General features: G+C 41.2%; 1 protein-coding gene across 1 annotated transcript in view; it reads right to left on the reverse strand.

Moving 5' to 3' along the window:
• Positions 1–22128: 22128 nt before the first annotated feature.
• The window catches only part of Fbxw2 (F-box and WD repeat domain containing 2), a 30246-nt gene continuing 25577 nt past the window's right edge, over positions 22129–26797 (reverse strand). Inside the window, exon 8 of the mRNA XM_042678647.1 lies at positions 22129–22798. Within this exon, the coding sequence (XP_042534581.1) occupies positions 22510–22798 (289 nt within the window). The 3' untranslated portion in view covers positions 22129–22509. The remainder of the gene's footprint in view (positions 22799–26797) is intronic.

A 26797-nucleotide genomic window follows, 5' to 3' on the forward strand; every position in this document is an offset into this window, starting at 1 on the left:
AGTCTATGAGACTCTTATTTCCAATTAACCAACAAAAAGCTGAAAGTGGAACTGTAGCTCAAGTGGTAAGAGTGCCAAAGCTAAGGGAAGAATGCCCAGGCCCTGAGTTCAAACTCCAGAACTGGTACGTGAGCGCATGCGCGCGCGCGCGCGCGCACACACACACACACACACACACACACACACACACACACACAGAGCTTTGTGAAGGAACACAGAATGTTCAGGTTACATGAATGGATGATCAAAAATTTACTGGAATATTCCCAGTAAGCTATAGGGACCTAGCTGGGATCCAGATCACCCTCTGAAATACACTTCATACTATCTTCAAATAAAAGACCAGCAAGGTACTGGTGTCTCATACCTGTAAATCCTAGCCACTGAGTTGGCTGAGATCTGAGGACTGCAGTTCAAAGCCAGCCTGGGCAGGAAGTCCATAAAACTCTTATCTCCAATTAACTTCTAAAAAAAAATCTGGTGGTAGAGCTGCTGTAACTTAAGTGGTAAATCATTAGCCTTGAGCAAATAAAGCTTATGGACAGACCCTGATTTCAAGACCCCAGGACCAGCACAATAAATAAATAACCATCAATAACTTCTCTGTAAATTTATAAACAACATTCTTGTAAAGAATGCTCTAGAAGCAAAGCAGCCTCCACAGTCATGTGTTGAGACATTCTACAGGGAGCAAACAAAGCTGGAAAATAAGCCCCAAGTGCTCAAGTCCCTGATCAACTGCAGTTAGCTGGGGTTTGCTTCATAACCTGGACAAGTTATTACTCTCTTTTATCTCAGTTTTGCTGTCTAAAAATGGGCCTACTGAGGCATTCTGGGTAAAGCAATGTGGAACCTGGCCCATGCTGGTGCTCACTAATTTTTAACACACATTGGCCCCTTCCTCCAGCAAAGGGCCCCCTAATCTCCACCAGAGGCAGAAAAAAAGGACATTCCCAAAAATGGTTTGTCATAAATATTACTCTGTACTTCATTTTGTTAATAAATCATGATCCATACAATCGTGTTAATACATCTGGAGCTGCACTCTTTCTTGGTGCATGTACTGGTACTGGGGCTTGAACTCAGAACCTTAGACTCTCACTTGACTTTTTCACTCAAAGCTGGTGCTCTACCACTTGGGCTATACGTCCACTTCTGCTATTTTGCTGGTTACTTGGAGATCAGAGTCTTAGGCACTTTTCTGCTCTGAGAACTCAGCCTCTTAAGTAGCTAGGATTATAGGCATGAGCCACCAGCGCACAGCTTTGCATTCTTTTTTTTTAAATGAGATATAAATCACATGTCACAAAAATCCATCTTTCTATTTTACTTATCTATTCTGCATTCCTTCATTCATTGTGCTGAGGAGCAAACCCAGAACTCCACGTATGTCAGGCAAGTAAGCCCTTGAGCACTGAGTTGTATCTCTAGCTCGAGGTTCATACCTTTAAAATGTATAATTCAAGCTGGGCGCTAGTGACTCATGCCTGTAATCCTGGCTATTCAGGAGGCTGAGATCTGAGGGTCACAGTTCAAAGCCAGCCCAGCAGGAAAAGCCCATGAGACTCTTATCTCCAATAAACCACCAAAAAACCAGAAGTGGCGCTGTGGCTCAAGAGATAGAGTGCAAGGGCTGGGAAGGTGGCTCAGCTTGCCTTGCATGCCTGAGGCCCTGGGTTCAATTCCTCAGCACCACATAAGCAAAAAGAAAAAAGCCAGAAGTGGTGCTGTGGCTCAAGTGGTAGAGCGCTAGCCTTGAGCTGAAGAGCTGAGGGACAGCGCCCAGGCCCAGAGTTCAGGCCCCATAACCAACAAAAAAAAATAAAATAGGGCTCAGTGGTAGAGTGCTTGCTTTGTATGCATGAGGCCCTCAATTGGACTCCTCAGGACCACATAAGCAGAAAAAGGTGGAAGTGGCACTGTAGCTCAAGCAGTAGAGTGCTAGCCTTGAGCTGAAGAGCTGAGGAACAGCGTCCAGGCCCAGAGTTCAGGCCCCATGATCAACAAAAAATAAAATAAAATAATAACAATAAACTGTATAATTCAGTGTTTTCAAATATTCACAAGGTTTTATAACTAGTAGTACTAGTGAATCCCAGAACAGTTTTATCATTCCCCCCCATAAAAACCCTTATATCCATTGATAATTACTCCCTATTCCCTCCCCATCCTCCTAGACTCCTGTAAATTCTTATTTTCTATTTATGGATTTTCCTATTTTAGATTTTTCATATAAATTGAATCATATATGGCCTTCTGTGCCTAACTTCCTTCGCTGACCAAGGTTTCAAGTTTTCAAGTTTCATGTATGTTGTAATATTAGAGGAACTCTATTCCTTTTTTATGGACAAATAATTGGACTCCATTCTGTGTATACTAAACTCTGCTTTGTTTATTTATTCATCAATTCATGGATAGTGTAGATAGATAGTCTCCATCTTTTGTAGATAGTTTCCATCTACTGTGATTAATCTTATTGTTTTAACAGTTGGACAGTAGCCCGTTGATTGGCTATAACTTAGTTTACTTAAAAGTATTTACTACTGAAGGATAGTTCGGGTCTCTAATCTTGTAATAATGGAGAAACACGTTGCCACCCCATCCCTCTAGTCTTCCATAAGAGGCAGTCAACACTTACTCCATTTCCTGAGGAAATTATCCAATTCAGGCAAGAAGTTACATTAACTAAGAGAGTTGTTGCAGCAAAATTTTACAAAAAAAAACAACACCAAAATGGGAAGTATTTAAAGAATCCCCATAAGGAGCTATCTAGATGAATATTCAATGATATAATATCTAGTTAATAAAAGTAATAGTAATGAAGACAATCCAGCAGCAGGGGTATTGCTAATGATGATTTTAAGCTAAGGAAACATACACACACACACACACACACACACACACACACACACACACACACACACACACACACACACACACACACACACACACACACACACACACACACACACACACACACACACACACACACACACACACACACACACAGAGCAAAGTAAAAGGCCACCATTTGCCTGTGCCTGTTCTTGGACAATAAGAAGTAGAAGGCCTTGACAGTCCTGATTCTACCACAATACCATAATGAACAAAAGCCAGGCACCCTCACTAAGGTGCTTCTTCCCAGGGGACCAGGAGAAGACCTGCTCATAGGAAGGAAGATTCACCTCCCAAGTCACCAAGGGGAGTCACATCTCACTCCCCTAGCTTTTATAGGTCTCTCCTATTTAGGTCCTGGGGGTAGGATGGTCACAGTCAGGCAGCGGTAAGAATCAGGGACACACATGATTCGAATCATGTGGGTCCAAGGCTGTGCAGATCCACTGGTCATGAAGACTGTAGAGATGGGTGTCCCCTGAACTTGCCATGCGCCATGGCGGAACTCCTGGCCCACACTCAGGACAAAAGCTGACTTCTCAGAGGGACGCTGAACTGTCCCAGAGAGGCACTGCAAAGATATTCAACAGCAGCAGTTGTGAACACACAACTGAACTTCTTCTTTCAAAAGTATGCTCCCTAGCCAGACACTGAAGACTCACAATCCTAGCTACTCAGGAGGCTGAGATTTGAGGATCGTAGTTCAAAGCCAGCCTGGTCAGGAAAGGTCCATGAGACTCTTATCTTCAATTAACCAGCAAAAAGCCAGGAGTTGAGCTGTGGCTCAAGTGGTAGAATGCCAGCCTTGAGGAAAACAAAGCTGAGGGCCAGCAAGCAGGGTCTGATCTCAAGCCCCAGGGTAGCTACCGCCACCTCCCCTTACACAAAGTATGCTTCCCCCCATCATAATCGTGTGTGCCAATCCTCAGATTTCTGCCTGAGTAGCTAGAATTAGAGCCTCCAGCTCCTAGCAATATTTTTTGGTATGTTCATGGCTATGATTTTTGTATTTTGATTTTGTATTTTGAATCAGCTGTAACAAGTTGTATTTCTTGCCAAACATTATAAGCAGAAAGTATACTAATATATACATTTTTGTTAAAGGATAAAGGACCATAAAACATCAATATTTTTATGGCACTCTGTAAAGTACACAGCGGCTTTCAATTGCTCTGCTTCCAGACTCCAGTCAGCTCCACACACTGTGGAATGGCCACTGGAATGTGCTGTCTTAGGGAAAAGTTTGAGGTCAGATGAATTAGGATCACTGCTACATTACTGTGACAATGAGATCCCAAATTACAGTAGGCCAAACATGATCAAATTGATTTCTCTCTTCCAAAACCCAACAACCAGACCAGAGATCATTATGTAGCTTTAGGGATCATTATTTAGCTGATCAAAGCTAGGCAAGAGCTGTCATTCGGAGACCCAAAAAAAAAAAAAAAATGTGCTTTTGGCTGGGCGCCAGTGACTCATGCCTGTAATCCTAGCTACTAAGGAGGCTGAGATCTGAGGATCGCAGTTCAAAGCCAGCCCAGGTAGGAACATCCCTGAGACTCTTATCGCCATTTAACAACCAGTAAACTGGCTCAAAGTAATAGAGTGCTAGCCTTGAGCAAAAGAGCTCAGGGACAGTGCCAATGTCCTGAGTTCAAGTCCCACAACCAACAACAACAACAAAAAATGTGCCTTTGCATCATTCCATATGTGTGTGTGTGTGTGTGTGTGTGTGTGTGTGTGTGTGTGTGTGTGTGTTGGTACTAGGGCTTGAACTGGTGCCTGGATGTTGTCCTTTAGCTTTTTCCCACTCAAGGCTCTACCACTTAAGTTACAGTTCCACTTGTGGCTTTTTGCTGGTTAATTGGAAATAAGAATCTCACAAATTTTCCTGCCTAGGCGAGCTTTGAACTATGAGTCTTAGATCTTGGCCTCTTGAGGAGCTAGGATTACAAGTGTGAATCACCCATGCTCGTCTCATTCACCATTTAAGCAGGTGCTGGTGGCTCATTTTCACTCATCTGGCCATGTCTAGCTGCAAAAGAAGCTAGGAAATGGAGTCTCCAGCTGGGCAAGTGTGTCTAGGAAGAGGGAGAGGAAGAATTTGGGAAAGCAAGTGGCCATATGCTACAGAGATTTCTTTCCACTTTAAAACATTCACAGCACAACACAATAATATCACAATCTCATCCCACAACTTACTAACATTTCTCTGTGGTCCTTCCCACTCCAAATGAATATGCATTCTACTTACAAAGGTATAAAAAGACTGTATATGTAATTCTACATTATGCTCAGAAATAAAACAGCATGTTATAAATAATGTTAGACTGAAACAATATAAACTATTGTCATCTTTGACACTGGCAAAATTTTCTAAAACACAGTAGCCAATGCTGGAAAGAGAGCAATACTTTGATGTTAATATGAGTGGACACACGCAATTTCTCTGCAAGTTCAATAGGTAGTATACTTTAAAAGTTTTATGAACTTAACTTAAGAGGAAAACTCAGAGATGTGGGTACATATTTGTATAGAAGGCTAGTCACCAAAGCCTTACTCATACGCTAAAAACTGGAATCAATTTAAATGTTCAAGCTGGGGACTCTAATTCTAGACACTCAGAGGGTTGAAATCTGAGAGTCATGGTTTGAAGCCAGCCTGGGCAGAAAAGTTCATGAGACTCTTATTTCCATAAAAAGCCAGATGTGTAGCTGTGGCTCAAGTGGTAATGCACCAGGTTTGAGTGGAAAAGATGAATGAGAGTATTGAAGCCCTGTGTTCAAGCTTCAACCAGCACACAACACACACACACACACACACACACACACACACACACACACACACACACCTCTAAATGTACCAAAACAAGGAAGCATGTAAGTGAATTATGACCCACCTATCCAGCTGATCAACTATTAGGCAGTCAGTAGAATCATGCTCTTAAAGAAAATTCTAATAATATATTAAGAGAGAAAAAGACTTTGCAAAATAATATATATTACCTTATACGTATATACACACACACGCACACAAATATTAATTTCAACTTTTGGTAAAACTATGCAAAGGCATCGAAGATTTGAAAAATACTCCAAAATGTTAATAGTGGTTCTTCTGGATAGACCATATTACTGGTGATATTTATTTCCTCATTTATTCTAAAGCAGGTCTCAAAATTTTTACAAAAACAAAACATAAAATGATCATTACAAGATTGCTTTACCAGGTTAGAGCTAGAAATACCCTCAGCCATGACACCCTGATGCTCCAAAGGGAAAACTTCCCTAAGATATCTCCTTTCCTTTTCTCTCTTCCCCAAATCCATTCTGGAGAAGTTATTTAAAAGAAACAGAGGGAGAGTTGAAGAACTCATAAAATAAGCCGCAAGGGACCTCTGGAGAGCCAGAAGTCTATCTGCAACCCATGTGTGTACCTAGGAGTGGGGATGAAGCGGTGTGGCCCAGGAAAAGGGCTGGCGGATGGGAGCAGAGAGAGAACAAGATGGAAGATTGGCTATTCCTTCAGCAACGTGTTGTCTTGATAACCATTGCCTACCTATCTCCTCAGAAACTAGCCTGGTCAGGCCAGATGTATCATCCAGCAGGGTAGCACATCCCAACCACAAAGAAAAATAGACTGGAGATAGAGAACCGGCCCAGAGAGACTGCCTCCTTCCTCCCTCTGCTGCTGCTACCTCCATATTCAAGGGCTGATCCAGACAGAAAGGCAATTCTCACCTAGAAAGGAGATGTTATACTCAAAGGATCAAAAGAGGCTGTCTGGATCCTGTTTCTGTGACCTGGGGCATGTTTCCTCTGATGTTCTTAACTCCTGTGGGAGATGGACAGACCACAGCTTGGATCCTCAGTGTCCCCCTGAACACTACCACACAGAGAAACAGACTCCAGGGAAAGTGAGCTCACTGCCCACACTAATTAGCCTCTTGAGAAAGACAGCCCAGAAAAAGGGCAACAAGCATCCAGAGCAGAATTATTGGAATAGACCAACCAAGAATAGACACGGTAAATAAATGCATCCAACTGAACCAATATTGTAAACCTGTTATTAAAAAGGTCAGGCACTGGTGGCTCCTGCCTGTAATCCTAGCAAATCAAGAGGCTTAAGACCTGAGAATCGCAGTTCAAAGCCAGCATGGGCAGGAAATTCTGTGAGACTCTTATCTCCAATTAACCACCAGAAAACCAGTGGCTCAAAGGGGTAGAGCACTAGCCTTGAGTGAAAAAGCTCGGGGACAGCACCTAGGCCCTGAGTTCAAGCCCAATGACCACCACCAACAACAACAAAAAGAAAGAAAGAAATTAAGGAACTCAAAAGTATGAAGCAAGAATAAGAAACTATTTTTACCTTATTAAAAGTATCATTAATATACAATAAAGTACGCATCTATGAAATGTTTGTTGTGATTTCTTTTGGTGGTACTGAGATTGGAACTCGGGGCTAGGTAGGCACTCCCCCACTTGAGCCATGTCTTCATCCCTTTTTGCTTTGGTTACTTTTGAGATAGGGTCTTTCTCTTTCCCCAGGCTAGTCTAGGCTGAGATCTTCCTAGTTAAGCTTCCACCATAGCTGAGATGACAGCTTGTATTACCACACTCGGCTGTTGGTTGACACAGAGGCCTCTCAAACTTCTTTGCCTGGATTGGCCTAAAACTCTGATGCTCCCACTCTGCCTCCTGAGTAGCTAGGGTGACAGATGTGTCACTGGTGCCCAGCGATAGCCAGTTGCTTCAGAGATTGGCTGTCTTCTGTTACAGGGCAAGGATTCAGATCACATCATCCCAACTTCTCTCCACTCCCATCCCAGATAACCACTGTGCTAATTTCTATCACTAGAGATTAAGCTGGGGGGCTTTTTGTTGTGGTAGTATTGGGAATTGAAACTCGGGCCTTGTACATGCTAAGGAAGCACTCCACCAAGCTACATCCCTACCCTCAGCCCATTCTTTCTTCCAGTCCTTCTCTTTCTCTTTTCATCTTTTTTTTTTTTTAATAGTGCAGGCTGGTCTTGAACTCACAATCTCCATTAGACTTCAAAATGCTGGCATTACATGTAGCGTAAACCCAGCTTAGAGGTTAGTTGTACATGTTACTAATCAGCTGACAGGAATCCTTTTGCTCTATATGGATAACAATTGTAAGTAGACCAGGAGAAAGTCTTTGGTACTGGCTATACTGTTGAGTACCCAAGGTTTAGGAGCTGGACAGACCCAGAAGCTTACAGCTCAAAGCTCTAAAGGAGGTGGTCCAATGCTCCAAGTTTTAGAAGACATAGACTTACGACTTTAGGCACTCAGTTTCAGGTTTGTTGCTCTGGGTTTTAACCACCAGTGGTCCCAGTACTTGGCAGCTATTACAGTCCTTGCCCTCCTGGGTGGGTCTCAGGTGTTGGGATCCTCAAATTCTACAGCAGCTAGTGATATAGCTCTTGGGCCTAGAGTGTGAGGAACATTGGCTCTTAAGGCTCTTCCAGAAGCTGGGCCTTTCGTTTCGTGTCTTCAGTTCTTCACAGTCTTCATCATCCTCACCACCTCTATTCCTATCCCCTCGTTTTTCTCTGAAACCCGTTTGCTGTTCTCTCACTGCTACTGCCACTGTATGGCTGCTTCCACGCTAGTTCCTCCATCCCCTCCTCATATAACCAGCTTAGTCTGCTGTACTAATGATAAAGACGAAAAGTAGGTAAGAAAAGAGCACTGGACTTTTAATGAACTTAACACTGAAATACCAGGGGAGCACCATAGGAGATTATCTCCCAACTGACTCAAAACGTGAACTGAACACACTTTCATAGTTACCTAGTCAGAAGCAGGGTATGCCAAGACTGTTTGTACCAAACAAAGCACAGACCATACAAATGAAGGATTATGTTTGCACCGATCATAGGCCTTCTGGTGGGCTACCTGGGGGGAAAACTCCCCTTCTGGCCTAGGCAAAAATGACTGCTAGAATTCACTGAAGCCTGTGATGACAAAAAGTCTGGTACAAGCTAGTTGAAACAGGCGTGGCTAGAGTAAGTGTCTTCTAGAGTTGTGCTTCAGCAACATGTAGTTGTGGTTTTGGTGTGGTTTCCTCAGGCCATCTGTGGCGTGTGTCTACAAAGCAGCTGGGCAGCCATGGAGGCTGCTAAAGAGGGTCTCCTTGGCTGATAGTCCTCCACTCAAGACTTGAGTGAAGGGTCACCAACTATAAAATGGAGAATCAAAATGCCCCAGCCACCAGAACCTTATTTAAGGGAAAAATAAATATTTAAAAGAGGTGCTTACAATAACATTAATAGCAGCTTCAACAGTATTTAACAGTGCTCTCAGCCAAACATTCTTGGGGAGAGTTGGGTCATTTTAAATGTCTCATAAACAGAATCATACTTGGGTTTTTTTGGTGTGTGTGGGGTGGAGGGTCTGGTTTATTTCACTCAATGTAATTTTTTAAACTTCATTGATGCAATTATAGTATTGATAATCCCCCTTTTTTTTGCTCAGTAGTACTCCTTTATATGAATATACCTCAATTTATTTATCCAGTTATTTGTTAATAAATATCTAGAGGGTTTCCAGTTAAGAGGCTGCTGCTAATAAAGCTGCTATATTTACATACAAACCTTTGTGTGGAAAAATTTCCAATTCTTTGGGGTAAATAAAAGCTAGGAATTAATGCCTGGGTCAAGTGGAGAATGCTTGTAGAACTTTTCAAGAACCTTCCATATATTTTTTCCAAGGTGGCTGAGCCATGTTGCTTCACCACTAGCTGTGTCTCTACATCTTAGCCAGTACTGGGGTTGGTTAGTCTTTTTAATTTTAGCCATTGTACTGGTGTGTGGTGCCATCTTGTGGCTCCTATTTGTGTTTCCCTGATAGCAAATGATGTTTGACACCCTGTTCTTAGCCATTCCTTTCTTCTTCACTGCTGATGGGACTGGACTGGTGCAGGTACTGTACAGTGACCTAACAGTATTTAACCATATTAAGTGCTCCCATGCAAATCCAAAGGGGACATGCATAGTGTCCATCCAGTTTAGAGTACCTGGCACATACTAGGTGTTCAATATGAATTCTGCTGGGCCACATTCAAGGAACCAATGCTGAATACTTTTGGCACACCAGGGCTTCTTTTTCTTGATACTTTGTGGGATCGCTCTAAGTAGTCTCTCCCATGTTAAACCAAAATCTACCTTCCTATACCTGAAGAAAACTGTATTTAAATATTGTCACAATAAAATTATGTAGAGCTGGAATGGAAAAGTTTTTCTACACTCAGAAAAAGTACATTTAGAATGAAATAATACATTTAAAATAAAAACCAAACAAATTGGGCACTGGTGGCTTATACCTATAATCTTAGCTACTCAGGATGCTGAGATATGAGGATTGCAATTCAAAGCCAACCCAGATAGGAAAGCCCATGAGATTCCTATCTACAATTAATCATTAAAAAGCCAGAACTGGAGCTGTGGCTCAAGTGGAGCTGTGGCTCAAATGGTAGAGAGCCAGCCTTAAGAAAAGGAAAAAAAGGGGCTGAGAAGGTGGCTCAGTAGTAGAGCGCTTGCCTTGCATGCATGAGGCCCTGGGTTAGATTCCTCGGCACCACATAAGCAAAAAGAAAAAAAGCCAGAAGTGGCGCTGTGGCTCAAGTGGTAGAGCGCTAGCCTTGAGCTTGAGAGCTGAGGGACAGCGCCCAGGCCCAGAGTTCAGACCCCACGACCAGCCCCCCCCTCCCCCCCAAAAAAAGAAAAAGAAAAGAAAAGGAAAAAAAAAATCAGAGGCAGATCCCAAGCCCTGAGATCAAGCCCCAGAACTGGCACAATTTTTTTTAATCCAACACTTCTCTATTCCCACCCCCCTAAAAGTATCTGACCCCTAGCCCCATTTATTTAATTCTATTTCTAAATGATATGCTTCTACTGCTATCTCTTTCCTAGGAATCGATCTTCTGCTATGGTTTATAAGGACTTGGCACTGCTACATGACTTGTTCCTCTTTTTGTTTGGAAACTGGTTCTCACTACGTTGCTCAGGCATGTCCTGAACTCCTGGGTTCTAGTGATCCTCCCATCTCAACCTCCAGATTAGCTGGGACTACAGGTATGGGCATCAATTAGCTTAGGTGCCCTAGGGAGGATGCGTTCCTGTGTGAAACCTTGGTGGGCACCCCCAGCAGGGCTTCTCCCTGCTCTGTAACCCTTCCTTACACCTCTTAGTTTCTGAGCATGACCCACCCCAGGGAATCAGAAGCTTTCTGCAGAAGGATCACGATTTCATGTCTGAATCCTCAGCCTGTAGACGCACAGGTTAGGGACTTAATACATATATTTTCTAAAGAAGGGATTTGAGCTAGATGATGCCTACAGCTATTAATATACAACTAGGAAAACTATGTAAATTATTAAATATAATCTATGCTTCTTGTGGGGAAGTTACAGAAAAGTACATAGACATACCTGTCTCATCCTTAAGAAATAACCTCTATTACCCTTTCAGTGCATTTTATTTCATTTTATGTTTTTGCTTTGTGCGTGTGTGTGTGTCTGTCTGTCTGTCTGTGTGTGTGTCTCTGTGTGTGTGTCAGTCATGGGGCCTGAACTTTGGACCTGGGTGCTGTCCCTCAGCTCTTCAGCTCAAGGCTAGTGTTCTACCACTTGAGCCACAGCACCACTTCTGGCTTTTTCTGCATATGTGGTGCTAAAGAATTGAACCCAGGGCCTCATGCATGCAAGGCAAGCACTCTACCACTGAGCCACCTTCCCAGCCCCTATGTTTGTATATTTAAAGCATTTCTAAGTTATGTTGTAAAATCACTTTTTTGTTGTTGTTGTTGGTGGTGGTGGTGGTGGTGGTGTGGGGCTTGAACTCTGGGCTTGGGCGCTGTCCCTCAGCTCTTCAGCTCAAGGTGAGTGTGCTACTGCTTGAGCCACAGCCCCACTTCTGAATTATGTTGTATGCCATCTTTAATCCTGCCCTTTTCCGTTTATGTTTTTGCACTTCTTTGTGTAATTATTCTTCTGTAGCATTATTTAACAGATGTGTGCTATTCCAGTGTTTGATACGATACCCACACAAAATTGAAGGTATCTGTAAAACAGTAAAAAATGAATTCATTCAGTCTGCTGGCTGACATGGCAAGCTCTATGGCACTTGACATAAAGTGGAAGGTAGTTCAATAATAGAATGCATTCAGAGTGGACTATAATCAAGAAAACTTGGTAAAATTCATATATTCAACTGCCCCAGAATCCAGCTCAATTCATTACTAGATGCTACTTACCAAAGTTCCACCAGGTGGCAGAAGAGGCTACATAACAACAGTAGTTCTCAACCTTAGAGGGCGTTGGTCAGTCACCTGTAAGGGCTCCAATTCCAAAGTTGAATTCATTAAGCTTGGCAATAGTGTGCATTTATAATAAGCTTCCAGATACTGATGATGTTCTAGAAAGGAACTGCACGTTGGATTAAAGAAGGCCAACATAGACTAACTCAAAGCCCATCCCCTCCTCTAGTTTACTTTGTACCTGACCCAGGCAATATAAGCATATAGAGTAGTTAAGATGTAGCTCTTGTTCTCCAGATACAGGGAGGAGGGGCTTCATCTATTACTTCTTCCTCTCCATATCCTCTAACATATAGATTTCCAAATGTTAATTCTACTTTGTTTTTCTGATCTCTTCTCAAATAAGCGTTCAAGCCAGTGCCCTTAAAGCTTCAATGATCAACTAGTTCAAGAGTTGCCTTACATGGCCAAATCTGCTGAGCTAACAAACTCAGGAATGCTTGCTATCCTGTGTAAGCTTTCAGATGGAAAATCTCTGAACTTAGAGAGGCCTGAGTTAGAAAAGCACACATGAAAACCCCTCCCAACTCTGCATTCGTGAGTAAAAATAAAACACCAAGATTATTATGTTCTGGGAATTTGTACTTTGGCTGCTTCCTTGATTAATTCCTCATTTTGAACTTCAATATATATGATGGTCAATTGAGGACAGAGGAGTCCTTTGATTTATGATTGCCCATGTCTTACTTCCAATTTTATTAATCATCTATGATACATCTTTATTAGAAAAAATGTTTAAAAATGTATCACCTATCTAATATTGTTGTCTAGCTCTATTATTTAGTACCAAGTCTTATTAAACATTCTTTTTTTTTTTGTCAGTTATGAGGCTTGAACTCAGGGCCTGAGGGCTGTCCCTCAATTCTTTGGCTCAAAACTAGCATTTTACAACTTTGAGCTACAACACCACTTCCAGTTTTCTGACAGTTAATTGGAGATAAGAGTCTCACAGACTTTGCTGCCCAGGCTGGCTTTGAACCGCAATCCTCAGATCTCAGCCTCTTGAGTAGCTAGGATTATAGGAGTGAGCTACCAGTGTCCAGCTTTACAACACATTCTTTAAAAGACATCATATAATTTTGGGACACATCACCAAAATTGGTGATATGTAAGTAGAAAGTGAGGGTTTAGTTGACACACATTTATTTATTCAATGAAATAAAACTCATGCCTTAGTTTGAATTATTTCTAAATGAGTGCCATCTAGATTAGTGAAAGTTCATTTATGACCATAATTCATCTCACAATTATGTGAAAATGTAATTCAGCATTTCCACAAGTATTTAAAAATGTCAAAAAAATAAGTAAAAGATGCAGATAGGATTCACAAGAAATACAAACCAGTGACATATCTGCCTCACATGTAAATGTCAACTAAAACAACCATGAAGCACTTTCTTTACACCTCTTCACAACTGGCAGACATGGTTAAAACAACCACTCAAAACAGATCTTATAATCATATTTAATCATATAAATTGACCCCCGCTGGAAAACCACATGCTAAATAAAAAGCAAAAGGGCATATAGGATGTTTCAAAGAGACACAGAGTATGTTATTTCTGCAGTTCAAAGAAAAAGATTTTAATTTTAGTTTTTTTAAAGACAAGCTCTCTTGGGCTGGGAAGGTGGCTCAGTGGTAGAGTGCTCGCCTTGCAGGCATGAGGCCCTGGATTCGATTCCTCAGCACCACATAAGCAGAAAAAGCTGGAAGTGGCACTGTGGCTCAAGTGGTAGAGTGTTAGCCTTGAGCTGAAGAGCTGAGGAACAGCGCCCAGGCCCCGAGTTCAGGCCCCACGACCACCACCACCACCAACAACAACAACAAAAGACAAGCTCTTGCTGCATAGAGAATTCAAAGCTGGCCTTAAATTCAAGATCTTCCTACCTCAACCTTCTGAGTGGTGGGATTGCAGGTGCACACCTCCATGTCTGACAAAAAATGTTCTCTCTTGAGTACAGGTATCCACTTTTAACTGTTAAATAAAACTATTTTATGAACTTTCCTACATCTATAACATTAAAAAAAAAAAAAAAAACAACAACAACAACAGAAAACTCCCCTGGTCAGTAACTCTGTTAGGAACTTGTTGTAAGGAAAAACACACAAAACAGTTCTCTGCCACATTATATAAAAAGCAAAGTTGAAAACTACCCCCCAAAACAGAAATGGTTTGGCAAATGACAGTAAGAAAGGAATACTGCAGAGTATTATGATAATTGTAAAAAATTGAAACACATTTTTAACATCACACTACAAAACAGTCATTTGCATTTATATCTATCTGTAATATGCACATAAAGATTAGAATAAAAAACTGTAATGATGAAGGAGCACTGGGAAATTTTCCTGTGAGTTTTTGATTAGATTATCCTGACCACAAAGAGAACAAAACATGTGGTTAAAATGCAAGGGACAAGAACATCGCACTGGCAAGAACTCCCAGTGTCTAATCACAGTGTGATCATCTAATATTCTGCCCAAGTGTACTGAGTACATTTTAGGCTTATAGACAGTGGAATATCAGAAAAGTCTGAAAGAGCTGTGTAAAATTGCTTTTTCATTTTGCTTGTGACATTTTATTCCTAATTTTCAATGCTCTGAATTTTTCCTCAGTTTTTTTTTTTGTTGCTTTTGTTTATTTTTTGGGTCAGTCATGGGGCCTGAACTCTGGACCTGGGCGCTGTCCCTCAGCTCTTCAGCTCAAGGTTAGCGCTCTACCACTTGAGCCACAGCGCCACTTCCGGCTTTTTTCTTTTTGCTTATGTGGTGCTGAGGAATCGAACCAGGGCCTCAGGCATGCAAGGCAAGCGCTCTACCACTGAGCCCACTTCCCAGCCTCTTTTTGTTGGTTTTGTTGTTGTTTAATTTTCACAGCCTTAAAACCACATAATTTATAAAACTTTTAACAACTACCTGGGTATTGGTGACTCATGCCAGTAATCCTAGCTACTTAGGAGGCTGAACTGAGATCTGAGGATCACAGTTCAAAGCCAGTCCAGGCAGAAGTCCCAATTAATTAATTAATTAATCTCCAATTAACTACTCAAAAACTAGTAGTGGAGCTTTGGCTCAAGTGGTAGAGTGCTATCCTTGAGTAAAAGAGCTCAGGAACAAGCTGGACACCTGTAATCCTAGCTATTCAGGAGGTTGGGATCTGAGTATCATGGTTCAAAGCTAGCCTGGGCAGGAAACTCTTATCTCCAATAAACCACCAGAAAACCGAAGTGGCGCTGGAGCTCAACTGGTAGAGTGCTAGCCTTGAGCTGAAGAGCTGAGGGACAGTGCTCAGGCCCAGAGTTCAAGCCCCATGATGGACCAAAAAAAAAAGAGCTCAGGAACAGCACAAACTTTCAAGAACTTAGCATCATGGAGTTCCTACTCTCAAGCTTATAATGTTGCTGGAGAGACATGATATTTGCTAAGTTCTATTTATGGACCAAGAGTAAAAGCTAATAACTTGTCAGCTGTGAATGGAATTATGTGGATTTTTTTTTGTAGTAGTAGTAGTTGTTATTGTTGTTGGGCCTGGGCACTGTCCCTGAGCTTTTTTACTCAAGGCTAGTGCTCTACCACTATAAGCCACAGTTTAATTTCTGGTTTTTAGGTGGTTAATTGGAGTCTCAGACTTTCCTGCCTGGGTTGGCTTTAAACCACAACCCTCAGATCTCAGCCTCCTAAGCAGGTAGGATTTCAGGTGTGAGCCACCAGCACCCAGTAAGTTATATGATTTATTGCCAAATGAATTGACAAGAATGCTTGGTCAGGCTGAGTGAGGGATGGTAGTCAACAGAGGCTTTAAGGATACTGGGAGGCCAATGGACTCCTAAAGCCTAGTCCTAGGTCTAGAGGAGAATAACTCATGTTTCTTCCCACAAAGAAGCGAGAACAAGGCCTATAACACAAGGAACAGAAAGACAGCAAGATGTTTTCTGGAAAAGATGAGCTGGGATCCATGTTAGTTAAGAAATCCTGTTTGTAACATGGCTCAGAAGATTGGCTGGGATAGGAAGGGGTTGGGAGGGAGGGGAGACTCCTATAAGCAGAGCAGAAGACACAGGTGGTATGAAAAATGCACACCGGTAAAGAAGGGAAGGCAGCAGTCCAGGTTTGAAGCGACCTGACCCAGGGAGAGAACAGAAAGGGAAGGAAAAACCCAGGTCTCTAGAGGGTGAAAATCAGGACTTGAATCTCACCACTTACTATTCCTCTAAGCATGGATCACTTCCCTAGGCCTCAGCTTCTTTGCCTGTAAAAGACAAATGGCCATCTTTAGGGTACTGGTGCTGTTGGAAGCGCAAAGACACAAAAGCATGTTAAGCAAGTGACAAGAAGCCCTACAAATTCAAATTAAAAACAATTCCCACTTGGGAATGTGCTGGAGACAGGAGGGCAAACGAGAAAGACACCCCAGGCCTAGACCCTTCAAATTGGCACTTTCTCCTCCATTTGCAGCTATTTGTGAAGGCTGCTAGAATCCCTTCCGTTTATCTTACTTTTAAGTTTGTTGGATAGCCTTCAAAAACTGTTCTATTGTTGAGCTTACATTCTAGAACATGAAGGGGGGAGGGGGAACAAAGCCATTTCAGAACACAGGAAAGGGCAGTTCTATGTCTAAAAATACACTCTAAACCCACCTACTTTTTTCTCTTTTGCCGTTCTTTTGCAAACTCATATCTTTTGCAAACTCATCTTTTTAAATATCCCTGAACAGGTTGGAAAGGAAGCAAGAAAGTCTTAATGCTGGGCATTGGTGGCTCATGCCTGTAATCTTAGCTACACAGGTGGTTGAGATCAAGGTTCCAAGACAGCCTGGGAGGATAATCTGTGAAATTTTTATCTCCAATTAACCACCAAAATGCCAAAAGTGGAACTCATGTGTTAAGAGTGCAAGGGGCAGCTCAGAGACAGTGCCCAGACCCTCAGTTCAAGCCCAGGAGCAGCACCAAAAAATAAAAAAAAAAACAATAAGCCTTACGTACAGAATGTATTTTTAAGGAAATGCAGCTTTATTACCTTCAAGTACAAACAATAACTTGCACTTGGCTAACCAAGTATGGCCTGAGGGAACTGGCTTTCATGGTTAGACACAAATGATTTACAACTAGTACAGTCACTCATAGGTAAAAAGATGATTTGGTGATGCATGAAAATAACTTTTCTCATCTCGTAGAGTTCAATAACAAACACTCTACAAGGTGCTTAAGTAATCCTTTCTTTCCCCCATCCCACACAGTTCAAATATAAACTTCACCTCATTCCTTCTAGATCACAACCTACACCAAATTGCTAAGATATAACTTGATGAGTTTTACTGTATTACTTTAGCTGTTGAATGGATAAGAAACCAGCCTTTCAACCTGAGTATTCTCAACAAGAGTACTAAGTTGAAATTTGTGAAATTTGTCATTTACTACATGAATATATGGACATAAAAAAATTATGAGCTTTTGTCATTGGGATCAATGATTTGTCAGGCTTCAATATGCAAAATCGTTTCTATTTGGGCACACTTAAAGAGTAGAAGCAACTGGATTCTGAAAGCTACAATAATTAATCGGGTTTATCCTGGTCAGGACTGAAATAACAAGTGAAGCAACTGAATTCCCCTAGGGAAGAGATGAAACACACAGAAGTGAATGCACAGGGACACCTTGCACTGTGCGTGACATCTCAGCCTGATGAGGCTGAGGAGAATGGTACAAACGACAATACAGCCAAGCCCAGGGCTCACACCTATAATCCTAGCCACTCAGGAGGCTAAGACCTGAGGAGAGCGGTTCAAAGCCAGTCCAAGTAGGAAAGTCCATGAGACTTTCATCATTAATAAACTACAAAAGTAGAGCTGTAGCTTAAGAGATAGAGTTTCTAGCCTTGAGCAAAAGCAGCTCAGGGACAGCACTTCAGTCCTTAGTTCAAGCTGCAGGGACTATGGAAGGGGAGGGGAGGGGAGGGGAGGGGAGGGAAGGGAAGGGGAGGGGAGGGGAGGGAAGGGAAGGGAAGGGAAGGGGCTGAGATCTGAGAAGCAAGGTTCAACACCAGCCTGGGGAACAAGTCCGTGAGACTCCAATTTGTTACTCAAAAAGCCAGAAGTGGAGCTGTGGCTCAAGTGGCAGAGTGCTAGTCTTGAGCTAAGAGCTCAGGGAGAGTGCCCTGTGTTTAAGCCCTAGGACCAGCAGCAAACAAAATGAAAAAAAGTTGTGCTCCATCATTCCTAGCTGCTTCGGTTAACTCTAGAATGCCTAACATAGACATTAAAACCTCTCAATGTCTACAATCACACTGTTTCCAGTGGTATTTTCTTTTCCCCCTTATTAATATACAATAGTAATCATTCTCCTGTTAGTAAATATTAGAATGATTATATGACCTTCAAATTTTACAAGGTAGTGAGTACATTTATTTTTAATAGTGCTGGTACTGGGGCTTGAACTCAAAGCTTCTCATGTTCTTATTTGGCTTTTTCACTCAAGGCTGGTGCTCTACCACTTGAATTATACTTCTGCTTCTGGCATTTTGTGATTATTGGCAACACAAGTCTCAGTAAGAGTCTCATGGACTTCTCTGCTCAGATTCAGACTACTAAGTAGCTAGGATTACAGACATGAGCACTAGTACCTGGCTTGGACCAGTATTTAAACCGAAAAATAAAATGAAACCTTAGAATTTCATAGTTTACTTTAATCCCCATTATTGAGATACAATTTGAGAAGTTATCCAAATACAAAAATCTTCCTGTGGAATGTTTTCAAAGCCAAGTCCTTCCACCAGTAGGTCTTTCTTTCTATTTCTCTGATAGATCTAAAGAATCGGGTTAGAGCCAGAATTGACAATGCTCACTACTCCAAATAATGGAGCTGGAGGAATGTGAACAAAGTTTATTGAAAGGCTCCCACTCACTCTGCTCTCCTGCAGTCCTGTCCTGCCCTTGAACCTGAAGTTGTTCCTGCACCCTTCATAGAGAGGAAAAAAAGCCCTTTCTCTTGCCACAGAGTTGTGAGGTCACCCAAGAAATTCAATCTTCAGAACTACAGGTGGAGTCTATCTGCTCATAACTTCAGAGAATTATCCAGCAACAATATTCACCAAAGCAGCGAAGTCAGTTTCCTTGTGTGTGAGCTGAGGAAACCGAGTGTGTACACATGACACACGACAGCCCCTAACGTAATGAAAGGAGCCAAAGGACACAGCTTTAGCTTCCCCTGCCTGCTCCTGAGTTCATCACTTTGCTTTATTTTGTAAGATGAGTTAGCTTCCCAATTTATATAAAAACTGGCAGCTCTATGAGCACATCTGGTATCTATAAACCAATTATGTAAATGCTCAAGTGAAATGAAGGCATCAATGGGGACACATCATGGTTAGGAATCTAACTGTGATTTGCCTCAGTGTTGCTATACAACTCCAGCCATACCACCCTAGTGCTAACCTCTGCACACAAATACACTAAATACTGGGACATGCCTGTTTCAAATTTGCTTGTTTTGTGTTGGTCCTGGGACTTGCTTGAACTCTGGGCTTGAGCACTGTCCCTGAGCTTTGTAAAAAGCTCAAGGATATCACTACCATTTGAGCCACAGCTCCACTTTTGGTTTTGGCAGTTAATTGGAGATAAGAAATCTCCTGGACTTTGCTGTTTGAGCTGGCTTCGAACTGCAATCCTCAGTTCTCAGCATCTTGAGTAGCTAAGATTATAGATGTGAGCCATCAGTGGTACCTGGTTTTAAGTCATTTTTTAATAAAATTTGTCCCACAAATGTTTATAGCAACTTGACCTCTGAAGCTATTGGACATATCTGAAGGTGACATGATATAGAGATCTGTAGTTCCAATTATTCATTCATGCTGAGTGAAAATGAAAAAGTCATTTATCCTCATCCTTGCCCAGTCTCCAGGGGCCCCTAAAAGATTCCATCTGCAACTATGGTTCCATTTCTATAGGGGGGCAAAAAAAAACAAGACAGAGCTCATGAACAAAATTCAATGTGAGATGCATTCAACTCAGATTTAAGGGATGGAGAAAGATAAACATTCTTCTCTCTAATCCCTGTGGAGTTTCAACATGGCTATTAACCAAACCTGTCCTTGAAACTATTCAGTGATTCTTTATTAACTTTATAGCACCCCAAGGTCTATTGCTACAATAAATGCTAATTCAGATTCTGGGAGATCTGGGACTGCAGTCTCAGCTTTGCCAACAAGACTTTGTCCCATCTGTCAAATGATAAGCTTTCTACATGAGGCAGCAAGGAGTAACTTTCCTCTCAGGCAGAGGCTTTCACTGAGGTTCCTTCCAAGTCTCCAAACTACTTTCCTATTGGGTCTGCAAATATGCACCCATCACTCCCATACCACAAAGGAAAGTTTTTATTGCTGCTTCCTCTACTTTCTCCCCAATGTTTATGATACTATGTTGGAACATTTTATCTGCTGAACCACTGAAATGTCTGTCTTTAGAATGAGGGGTGAGCACACAAACTGGCAACATATAGACACATTTTGTTTAGTTCATCTTATTTACTTATTTTGTGCTGGCACTGAGGCATGAGCTCAGGGCTAGGGAGTTCTTCCTTAGCTCTTTTTCTCAAGGCTGGCTCTCTACATTTTGAGCCACATAACCACTTCCAGCTTTCTGCTGATTAACTGACCATAAGAATCTCAAGGATATGTCTATCTGGGTTAGTTTCAAACCATGATTCTCAGATCTCGGCCTTCTTAGTAGCTAGGATTACAGGTATGAGCCAACACCAGCACCAGCAGATTATCTTTAATCAGTTGTCAACATTTTTTAAACCAGGGTACTTTAAATTTCTAACTCCTCCAGAAAAAAAAATCCTATCTATAAACATTAGGCTGTCTGTGCAATGGTAGAACACTAGATGTGAGGAACTGTCCAGCTTCATTACGTGCATGTTCCATGTTTCTACACAATCCCACCCAGCACATTCTGTTCACCTATCATCTGTGACTCGCTCAGGCACTTGAATTTGTATAGTCTAGGATGATTCCTTCATTTTAAAGATATGGAAAATTATATTCTAAGGAGGAAAAGTCAATTTTCCCAAAGACATGGATCAAGTTAGGAGCATAAATGGAAGATAATTCTGATTCAGATACTGTTCCTTCCCAGTCAGCACACAACACAGACTTCTCTCTGCCTCTCCTCCACCAGTTGCTTACAATTTCTAAGCAGAATCGTATAGCAGTTAGATATTATTTCCATCTGCCTAAATTTAAAAAAGAAAAAAGGATACCTAAAATAAATAACTTAATGATACATCACAAGCTCTTAGAAAAACAGTAACAAGGCAAATCCAAAATCAGTAGAAGAAAAAAAAAAAAACCAATACTACTCCAAACTGAAGAAACAGTGCCTCAGGGTTCAAACTAAACTGAAATAACAATGTCTGTGCTCTTTATGGATGCAGAGAAGCAATCTTAGCTGAACATCAGGCTGTACAAGTAAGGAGACAGGCCTGAGGTTGTAGAGTTCCAGGGTAGCACCCAGTCACCCATCTTCCAGCTCACTGCCTTTTCTACTACTCTACTACTCCCTGTCACCTCTGCACAGTCACTCTTGCTTGGGGCCCAGCCTTCCCCACGTAGAACAAAAAGTAGAGAGTCCCCTCATAAATTCGCCATGTCAAACTTGACTCTACCAAGAACTAGTCTAGGATGATCTGCAAGCAGCTGATGGGACTTGATTTGCGCTGGAAGACAGATTTTCTCTAGGACTGGCATTTGGTGGAAAGGTCTGGTAGTAATGAATGTCACAGGATTCAGTGGTCTTTGTAACGCTGGCTCTTAGAAAAGCTAAACCCCATGAGAGAAGCTGCTCTAACAACATCATAGCACCTTCACTTCAACTTTAAATGAAAAGAAAAAGGCTATGGTAAAAAGCTTTAATAGCAGACTCAATGTGATTTTATAGGCAACCAATTAGCAACTTAATGAATCATTTTAACTTTCTTAAAATCAGTATTCCATTCAAGAAAGATGAGTCCCAAATCATCCTTATACTGAGCAACATAACTAAGTACAAATGAAGTCAATGGTGTACCCCATTAGCATGCTGTGTTGTATGTCAATAAAACAAGCCCACCCCCGCCCCAAGCCCTGGCCACTGGCAAACATAGATAAGTGATTGTGCACTGCGTGATGATACCATTGGGTGAGAACTTTGGTTCATGCAGTCGGCCGCCACAGAGGTTGCACTGAAAACCCACTGTCCCGGTACCCAAAGTCAGTCAGTGGTGGCAGCTTGTGGCATTAGCCATGCTCCTTCCACAACACCAGGTGAATACTGTGGTCAGGCATGCTGGTGGCAAAGACCAAGCCTGTGTCATTGTGCCCATCCAGTCCATTCAGCCAGGATGCTTCGCCTGCCAGGAAGCTGGAGCCTCTCTTTGACTTCCTGTACTCTGGCAGAGGCCAGCGGCTAATCAGGCTCTCAGTCCGCAAGTCCATGATGTACAGGTAGCGGTTGTCAAACAGCAGGGCAAAGACGTCTCCAAAGCCAAGCAAGGCCAGGTTTGCTACCTCAGGAGTCTTGATGACCCTACAAGGATGAGAGTTAGGAATCGTAAGGCATGAGGCAACTTTTGTTTCTGTTTCAGGCATAAGTTTCTCTTACAATTGATCATCTGATAAAAAAAATTCTGTGATACTGCCAATAAGGGCAACACTTCTAATAAAACTAAGCAAAGAGTTAAAAACATTAGTCCTCTGCTAGAAAAGGAGACTAAAGCATAAACTCACTTCGCTGGATTAAAAATCGAAGGAACTCTACTCAAAGAGGTAGCCATTTCGAAAATTTCAACAGCACTTACTCAAATCGCTGAATACTTTGTATGATACAAGCCTTCATAAATAGTTCTACAAGATGGGGCTTGATCCCAAGAAAAGCTGTAAATTGTGATTAACATACAAGGCAAAACAGGGGTTCTGATTAGTTTGCTCAAGTAGTTACATAACCAGCAACTCATTTATCATTTCCTACCTAAGATGACTTGCTCATTCACTCAGCAAGTATTCACTGACAACCTAAAGTGTGCTGAACACTGTTAGAACCAGGATTAAGTAGTGAATAAGACAAATTTCTTCACATAAAATCTGTCCCAAACTGAATTTATTAGCCAAACCAACTTCTCTGTTTCCTCACTTGCTAATTCATCCAAACGCTAGTAAACATGGCAACAGTCTAACTATCCTCCTTACTCAAACCACATATTTAATCACCAGACTCTACCTTACTTCTAAACTCTTCTGTCTCTACTAGCACATCTCCGGTCCAAAACACCATCTTTGCCAGCACTACTTTCAACAGCTTCCTATTGGTTTCTCCTCATCTATTCTTAGCTCCTTTAAATCAATTACCTACTAAAATCTGATTCTGTTGTCATCTTGCTTCAATTCTTAATCTGATTGCTTCCAACTGCCCTTCCATCTCCAAGAACACTGATGAATTTCTCAAACAGACCAATCTCCCACATCTATTGCTACATGCCTACCTCTGATACATAAAGTATAAACTATACTTTAGAGCAGCTCCAAGATCTCTTCCTGAAAGCAAACACCATTTTATGTTCCTTTTAGTCCAATCAGTAAACAATTTGTATGTAATTAGCTTTTATATGTATGTATCTTTTTGTGGTGCTGAGAACTGAGTAACAGTCAACAATCATTTCTAGAAATGATTTGGACAGCTCTGAAAACTCATGTGAGCTAGGCACACTATGATTGCAATTTACCTAGCCTCTGTAATTAGCTAGTGAATATCATTTTTCCCTTACTATTCTTATTTCCTTGAGTCCGGTATCTCTTAGGCTTCCCAGTACACAACAAAATGCCCAACACATACATAGATATTCAATGAAAAGAAGTAGTGCAAAAAACACAGATAAATACAGGTAAATGCCTACAAAGAGATTTAAAGGAAACAAAAAACAGCTAGAAAATCTGGTAAGCCTTACATCATCATCATAAAGCTGGAAACTGGGTGAGCCTGGGGACAGTACTTAAGAATAATAAAGATAATGATGCCAAAGACTGAAACATTAATATGTTGCACAAGAACACAGGTCTTGACAGGCTTTCAGGCCTGTTTGTTTTGAACACTTTAGAACTGTAAACAGGCTTCCCTGCTGGCAGTCTGGTTCCTGAACCTAAGTAACCTTGCCTACTGCACTGAGATAACCTAGCTCTAGAGACTGCATCATGTCTTGGACTGATTTGAGTAACATGCTGTCATTTCTTTGTGCTTTGCTTCTTTTCAATTAGCTTCAAAGCTTAAATGGCCCTGTGAGGTCCTAGCAACTCAGGCCACAGGATTTGTAGGGCTTCAAAAGAGGTTAGTTTATTTGTGTTTGGAGGCTGAGATGAAATAGCCTCTTTATCAATGAAAACTCTGAACCTAACCCTTCCTATCAGTAATAGTCCTGAAGGTTCTTCTTTTTTTTTTTTTTTAAGATAGTATATTCAAACACTAAAAAAAACAAGAGAACATTCTAGGACTCTTCAGATGCCATTCTGAGTAGGGGGACATATAAGAGACAGGAAAACACAAGATCAAATAGAACCCTTATCAACTACTAAGCATTGATATCACCATACCACCTTACCTGAAAGTTTTTATTCAAAATAAAAGCTAAATTCATTTGGAAAAGATACAGCTTTCCTAAGGTGACTAATGGAATGTTTCCCTTTGGAAAAAAGTTCCAGCAAAAGAATTTTTGATGCCTCCTAGCTTTGTGGATCATTAAGTATTAGATAAGTCTGCCAAGGATGGATGAATGTTGGTGTAGGACATTGGAAATCTGTGCAAAATTACTATCAGAATTACTATTTCCCCATTTACAAGTGGAGAGTTTAGAGTATTTTGGAGTGAGTTTCAACCAGTTTTTACTCAAAGCATAATCAATAACCACTTCTAGAAGAATTCTCACAGCTCTGAAAATATCAGAAATGTTGGTCTGAGGAACAGGAAGAAATAAATGAGGTTGTAACTTTGTGACCAGAGAGACATGGCCCAGCTAGGTCCTTCTGGGTAGTATAATCGCACTTCACGCAAGCTGACCTCAAATAGATTGTCATGCATAAAAACAATGAAAAGAATGTTCAATGTTCCCCACTCCTCAAGGTCAGCATTTCCTGAATCATGCTGTGGAACATTAACACTGTGAATTGTTAACAGGGGAATTCACCACAAGTATGAAGTACAAGAGGTAAAATATAAACAGGTTTCTAGCTTTTGGGGGGGAGGAAGGGGGGAAGCAGTACTTAGGGCCTACCAAGTACTCTGCCATTTGTGCTACATTTTCAGCCCCTCCTGATATTTAGGTAGGTTTATGTGGTTTTGACTACTCTGGCTTGGATGTTGATCCTTCTACCTATGGGCTCCCAAGTAGCGAGGACCATTTGTGCAAGCTAAATCTGGTTTATTGTCTGAGGTGGGTAGGGTCTCATTGATTTTTTTGCCTAAGCTAGCCTCAACTGACTATCTTCTCAAATGCCAGATCCCTTGTAGCTGGGATTATAGGTATAAACCACCACATTCAGCCTCAAATGTAGGGTTTCACAGTTAGTAACAGAGATTTGCTAATTCCAGTACTAGGTCTTTACCACAGGCATTTTATTTAAATCTCACTTTGTAAATTAAAAAAAACAAATTGAGGCACAGAGGAAATGAAAAATGTACACAAAGTCATACAGATCACAGTCTATTTTCTGCACAGGGAGCAGGAAATGTTTCTCTTTCTATTTCTCCCTACTTTTAACCCTGTTATAGTAAAATAAATCCTTGCTAAAACTTTCACCAGTGAGACTCTCCTTTTTGTGAAACAGCCTGAAATTCTTTTCATGTGTAGATTAGATCTGAAGGACCTGAGATTTTTCCCTAGGAACTGGAAAGCTGAAGGTCGTCTCCTTCGTTCTCCAGTGACAGGAATAGGCAAGCCTGAGAACCAGGAGTTAAATCTCACAAGGCAAAAAGAAAATGAAGATGGGAGGGTGGTAGAAGAAAGTAACAATTAGAGATTTGAAAATAAAAAACAAGAAAAGAAAATGAAGATAGGAACCAGTTAGAATTTCTTGTGATTCTCCATTAAGAAGAACTTTAAAGAATAAGAAATATTAGATTAACTAATAAAGTTACTATTGCAGCCAATATGACCTCAATATAAGTTAACAAAATTTTGTATAAGTTTTGTTATAAATGGGAGTTTTTATTTTCATACTAGTCTCTAACTACATTTATTTTGCAAAAGGGAGGGAAAATGAATGAAATTCTCTATGTACAGATTTTTCGGATGGCCATTATGTCTCATTGTAGAGAAAAACTAGCATTTTCTAAGGATTCTGGGAAATTTCTCCATGAATCTAAACTATCTACAACTTTAAACTACCAAGTAGTTAGGTGATTGTAACCATTACTTTTGACCTAATTTAAAAGGACTTATAAGTTCTACCTTCAGTCTGGTGCATTCCTGAAGAGAAGCAAATGTTTGGATGGCAGCTCGGACTGATGCTGATGACGTCCATTTCACTGATACAACTAAAT

The sequence above is a fragment of the Dipodomys spectabilis genome, unplaced genomic scaffold, assembly GCF_019054845.1.
Source record: "Dipodomys spectabilis isolate Male_0828 unplaced genomic scaffold, ASM1905484v1 ptg000046l, whole genome shotgun sequence".
NCBI classification, from domain to species: Eukaryota; Metazoa; Chordata; class Mammalia; order Rodentia; family Heteromyidae; genus Dipodomys; species Dipodomys spectabilis.